Genomic DNA, 6166 nt, shown 5'->3' with positions numbered 1-6166 from the left:
TAAAATGTGACAAAACCTACCTCACAGGGATGCAGTGAGAATTAAACGCTATCATGTTTGTAAAGCTTCTAGCCCAAGCCCGGCACAGAGCAAATTCTCGCTATAGACTAGCTCCCAGCGTCTCATTCGATGCGCTCGGCGCTCTTGCACCAGCGAGATTCCCCTTCCCGAGCGGAGTCTGCGCTCTGGACTCGACTGAGGCTCCCTGACCGCTCGCGCTTTTCTCTCCTTCTCCAAGATGGCGGTGGTCGGCGGCGCTGAGGCGGGATCCGGGCGAGCCTAGTGAAGGTAGCGGCGAGCAGAGCCCCCACGAGGCCGAGCCGGGCCCCCACCCCCAGGCGGCAGCGGCCCCGCCCCGCCACCACCCGCTGCCTCGGGCCGCGACACCGCCCCGAGGGCGCCCGGGGCCCGTCGCGGCCTAGCCCAGGGGCCGAGCCGGGGACTGGAGTAGCGGCCGTAGTCCGCCCCCGGCGAGGGGTTGGAGCGGGTCGAAGGAGGAAGGCGGGCAGGAGCTGTTCAAATGGGGAAGGCGGGAAAGTGCGGGCCGGGAGGGGGCGTGCGGCCGCCCCGGGGGCCCGCGGGCCGCGGCCGCCCCTCCCCCTGCCCGGCCGTCTCCGCCCTCGGGGGCGCCGGGAGCCGCCGGCACGCGGGAACCCGGGTCGGGGCAGCCTTGCGGCTCGGGACGCGGGACGCGGGGTCCCCGGGCTGTCAAGGGGCGAGGGAGCCGGCGTGACGGGAGGGCCCGGGCCGCGGCCAGCAGGAGAGGATGCGAGGAGCTTTCTTCTTTTCCTCTTCGCACGGCTTTGTTGAACTAGCTGTTGCTGCAAAACTGCCGGGAGAATCCGGTTGGCTTGCCGTGGGGACCACGAAAATGGTGGTCCTGGCGGGTCTCTGTAGCGATAACCCGGTGTGGTGTGTACTCTTTGCGTGCGACCCAGTTTGAACGTGCCTTCCCAAGTGGGATCTTCTCCATCCAGGCCCATTTCCCCCCCAAAGCTGGTACTTGTAGATTGCACTTTATTTTCTCTCTGGCAGAAGAGGAGAACCATCTATCTCCCTGCTTCCTGATGGCTAAGCTGGTGGCTGATTATATTCCCCTCATAGCAGAATAAATAAAAAACTGAATCCAAAGTAGAGCCTGTTGATTGGACAAGGCTTGTCAAAATTTGTACCGCTGGTTTTTTGGAAATGTGTGTTGTCAGCCGATCTGTGCGGTGGTCGTGGTTCCGCTCAATTGCACTACAATGAGAGGATTCAATCCCCATCCCAGGCTGTCGGGATCTCTGCAGTTTCCAGAGCTGGCAGGGGCTGTGAGTGCTGCATAGGTAGATTCGCGGAGAAGGGAGTGACAAGAATTCAGATTCGTTGGGTTCCGAGGTTGGAGAAAATCTCGACGAAAATGAGAAGACATCCCGTGCACCTATCCTAGAAGCAACAGCAACAACAGTTCAGAAACTGGCAACAGCTGGATGTGCATCTTCCTTTCCCTGCACTGACTGGCAGTTTGAGTTCCTGAAGGAAGTGCTGGAAGAAGAGAACACGGAGTCTCGAGCAAGGCTCTCCTCCTGAACTGGACCTGGGTCTCAGGATTTTGCTTACTGCCCGGTTTCCGAGGCTTACTTTGTCTTTTTTCAATACACACTTACGTTTCGGGATGAAGAAGCTTGTTAGTGATTGCTGGGGCCCACATAACCTCAAGAAATCACCTTCTGAAACTTTTTTTGAAGTATTTGTAATTTGGACTTTCAGAATAACAAGGTACTATGTCTGGTGATTTTCAGTTTTTCCATAATGACTTTGATAATTCTGAAAGCAAAGCCTGAACATCACGCAGGTACTTATCTACAGATGGAAGAGCAGCTCTGCCTCTCCTTCTTCATCTCCTGAAGAAAAGTCCCAAAAGAGCCATTTGATAGTTTGCACCTATCAAAAGTACGCATTTTTTTTTATGATGGCATGTTTCTTACTTCCATAAACAACATTAAATAATGAACTTTTACTTCTGTTGCCATTTCTTAGCCCACTGAGAGGAACATAACTGTAAAATTATCCCCGCCTCTTGAAGTTGACAACATTGGGTTCTATAAACTCCAGAATTTGTGGAATTCAGGAGAATGACCTTTAACACCTGTTTTACATTTGCCAACATTCAATGTCATTATGGCCTCTGTTTTCTAATATGAATATCAGACCTAATATTTTCCATTTTCATTAATCCTCACAATCTGCTGCCTGACCCTGGAGTCTGAATTTATCGTGGATAATATTCAAGACCTGGAAAGAATATCAGGGGAGTCATCTGACCTTATATGAATGTTGCCCTAACTCTGCCTTTCTTCCACACTGTTGCTTGAGACTTCTTTATCTGGTTTCATCTTTCTTCTGTGAGTCAGCAACCAAAACTAACTCCTGGGCTGCAGTCATATCCTGATTTTAAAGAACCCAGAAGTTCAGGGTCCATCAATCTGCCCAGGCTGTGAGTGAGATTGTACATTGTGTCTAAATTTAGTTTTTTAAGCTCTTGGCTGTCCCCATTCTTTATTGAATTGGACTTGCCTTCAGGCCCTGTTCATTTTTTACTCTCAGTTATTTAATCTTGTAATTTATAAAATGCTCTTCCATTTCTTTATAAAAATTACATAGTAGCAGGCCTGAGTCTAATACAGAATACTAACACCAGCACATGTTTTCTGTGCTGATCTGTGCCTCTGAGGATCAGCTCCTAATTTTCTGTTCCCTTTTACAATTTTTTCATCCACTGGTTGTTTTCCAAAGCAGTCAGTTATGTTACGCTTTTTCACAGTCCAGTAAGTGACATCATTGTTTTCTTTCTCATACTGTCCTCAGAGGTACTTACTCCTGTTCTGACTGTTAGTTGTTCAGCTCTGTTTTATGTTAGTTTTGATGTTACCAAAGGAAAGGCCTGGTTATAAGTCTCAGGACCTGCCTTTGCTTCATACAGAAGAGCATTTAGTTGTTGACAACAGATCGGTGGCCACATTGATGATGTTGAATATTTAAGATTTTTTTGCCCGTTTTTTCTCAAACATTCTTTGCCAAAATCCATTTGGCATGGCAAACATTTAACTTGAGGTCTCAAGATGTGATATTTCTTGGTGTTTTCAGCCTATGAATTAATGGGGTCCATAAACTCTTCTAATAAACTCACTACTTTAGTGCCAGTGAGTGGATATACTATTTTTAAATGAATGGATATACTTCCCTATGATGCTACCCCTCCCCTAACCCCTCCTGGAGTTATACCACTTGGATAGACAGGAGATAACAGTAATTTCTATTTGAGAAAGTATAACGCTTAATGCCAGAACATGAAAAACTGGCCTTATTATGTATCTTGCCTCCTTATATGTCTACATGAGACCTGACTTCATATCCCCTTCATTTCCTGTGAAAAGCCCTTTGAGTAAGCAGTTCTCCAATTATCTGTAAAATAACCCAGTTCGTTTCTTCACTTCACTCTAGCTTCTCTTACCTTGGCCAAGTCCATTCTTCCCTCCACTTCTTAGGGAAGTGGAGAAATGCTTTTTCTATGTTTGTGAATCTTACTTGTAAATCATTCCTGGTAATACTTTTTCTGTGTTCAACTTAGGCATATCTGTGCATTGTATTTTATCTGACTTGTGCAAGTAGGTCTTTTTTCTTTTGGTTTAAGTGTCACTCTAATGAAAGTTTCCCTTGTTAATTCATCTTCTCTTTCCCAAATGTCACGTACTTCACTATTACCCATACCTTCCTGAAGGGATTGGCAATGTCTCACTGAAGTGTCCTTCAGCATTTCCAAACCCCGCTATAGTGATGAAGGTAAATAAAATTTAAGCAAGTAACCAATCAGATCAACTTTTAAATATTTCACTAACTGAATAAGAACATTTTCAATATATTTAGTATATAATGTTTAAATTTCCTGCCAAAACTTTTCCTGCGTAAATTGTGACATTGCCTGTCCTAAAAATGTTTGAAGAACTTTACCTTCGAGTACAGTTTATGGCTTGAAATCTTCAAAGTCAAAATGGACACATAAACTCGAATGCCAAAAAAGTAATGTTAACGAATTTAAGACAATATTTAGAACACTTAAATTTTAGTAATTCTTCAAATCAGTGAAAATCTTAATAATGGTAAAAATGTCATCACCAGTGGACAAATGACAGTTCCTCTTTATTTTCACCTGTTGCCTTTAAGAAAGGCTTGATGGCGTTGAAAGCTGTTCTGTGGGCAACTAATATAAGAAGTATGCCTACTTTTACACTTCTGTGATTTTGAGCAAATTCAGAGAGCCCAACAAAATGCATGCCAAAAAATTATGCTTTCAAGATCTTTAATATCACTCTCATGTTCTCATCATTTCTGTTTAAATTGCAATACAATAGATTTTAGCCTGTCACCAATTCAAATGGTAGGATTTTTGTGATCTCGAATGTGTGGTATAATCTGTCTTCCTCTGCATCCTGCTTTATCTGTGCATTTTGTAACCATGATTAAATCTATCTTTCTGACTTAATGTCGGTTTTCACCCTGTCTCAGTGTTGTTAGACCTGTTGGCATTTCAGAAGTTCTCATTAATCTTGAAGTATTTTTTTATGCAGGAAGTATTTTATATACTTCCCCAAACAACAGCTTTAATTCATGAATCAAATCAAATTAAGCCTAATGCACTTCCTACAGCTTCATCCCTAGTGTATTCACAAACGGAAAGAGGAGGTGACAAGACACTCCTTTATTCCTTGCTGCCCTTCCAGTCTGCCCTTGGATCACTACGCATTTCCATCTGGAAGGTTACTTCTCCACAGTGATTTCGCATTACAGGAGGGTTTTCCTTCTTTGTTTCTCAGACGTGGTCCTGTAGACGGGAAGGAGCCTGGACACAGGGACCCATTCTCAAAGGCCCGGCAGGACCGCCATGGCTTATGATGACTCCATGAAGAAAGAAGGTATGACCCCTTAACCTGAGAAGCATTCCAAAGGGGGTGTCCTCTTCAATCCTTGCAGCCCATGGACATAGAGACCAGGACTGGCCATCACAGCCTGGACTCCCAAGTGATGATCCAGAGCACTAGTAAAACTCACGTCATCCCCAGACTGGGCCCGTGGAAACGAAAACCAGGACAGGGTTCCAACACAAGAGTCCGAACCATAAGTCTCTGTAGTCTATCGGGGTGATCCCCTGCAGCACTCGTGGTCCTTGCCAGCTCCAGTGTGCAGGAGTCTGGGGATAGGAATCCCACAGTGGACGCCCACAGAGCAGCACAGCGCATGAATCCTTATGCTTTTCAGCCTTACCTCTGCAAGTCTGTGTCCACCTGCCAAATCACAACTAAGAAACCTTGTCTGAGGATGCACCTTGGGCCTTTGCATAGCGTGGAAGCATGGTTTCTTCAGCTTTGATTCTTGTATTTGCAGCCAAGTCATCAAGACATATTATTGTCCCCTTGGATCTAGCCCTGTGTTCCAATGGACTTACCAAATCACTTGATTCTAATTTGGAAATGGAGGGACTGTTGCATTTCATATGTGGCGATTTGGTTGTGACTTACCTGACTTTCTCATTTCCTTTCCCAAATGAACCTGTGCTTCTCAGATTGCTTTGATGGGGATCACAGCTTTGAGGACATAGGGCTAGCTGCTGGCCGAAGCCAACGAGAAAAGAAACGTTCTTACAAAGACTTTTTAAGGGAAGAGGAAGAAATCGCTGCTCAGGTCAGGAATTCTTCCAAGAAGAAGTTAAAGGTAAATTCTAAACATTTGAATTAGGAAAGTTTTAAGCTCTTTCATATCATGTTTCCTAGTATTTGAAGAAAGAGGTTTCTTCGAAAACATTTTAAAAAAATATCGTTCACATGTATTTTTACTATTTTCTGTGTTTTACTTTATTTTCCAAAGTCAGAAATCATCAGAAAACAAGATTGGTTCCAAACTGCCTTTGCCTCACCATCCTATTTGTTGCTCAATTCTCCTTCCTCTTTAATTCTAGGATAGTGAGCTCTACTTCTTGGGGACGGACACGCACAAGAAGAAGAGGAAGCACTCGTCTGATGATTACTACTATGGAGGTAAGGATGGGAAAGGGCAGCAGGCGGGAGAAACACATCACTGGTTCTTGGAGTCGGGGTAGGGGAAAGGGATCCAGATGTTGCTGACTCAGTGG

The 6166-nt window shown here is 45.1% G+C and overlaps 1 protein-coding gene across 4 annotated transcripts in view; it reads left to right on the top strand.

Annotated features, from left to right (window-relative positions):
- The first annotated feature begins 201 nt into the window (after positions 1-201).
- The window catches only part of HMGXB4 (HMG-box containing 4), a 31531-nt gene continuing 25566 nt past the window's right edge, over positions 202-6166 (top strand). For 2 of the 4 annotated variants that reach the window (XM_057743632.1, XM_057743631.1), the window contains exons 1-3: positions 223-288; positions 5600-5748; positions 5993-6071. Coding sequence is in view for 2 of the 4 variants with exons in the window: in XM_057743629.1 (XP_057599612.1) it covers positions 4922-4952; positions 5600-5748; positions 5993-6071 (259 nt within the window). In the remaining 2 variants the exon portion in view is untranslated. Of the gene's footprint in view, positions 289-3635; positions 3823-4853; positions 4953-5599; positions 5749-5992; positions 6072-6166 lie in introns of those variants that run through there. The other 2 variants (XM_057743629.1, XM_057743630.1) reach the window with 2 other exon arrangements.

This window comes from Hippopotamus amphibius, chromosome 7 (assembly GCF_030028045.1).
Source record: "Hippopotamus amphibius kiboko isolate mHipAmp2 chromosome 7, mHipAmp2.hap2, whole genome shotgun sequence".
Classification (NCBI taxonomy): Eukaryota; Metazoa; Chordata; class Mammalia; order Artiodactyla; family Hippopotamidae; genus Hippopotamus; species Hippopotamus amphibius.
Note: the sequence above shows the minus strand (reverse complement) of the source record. Positions and strands in the feature narration are given on the sequence as shown.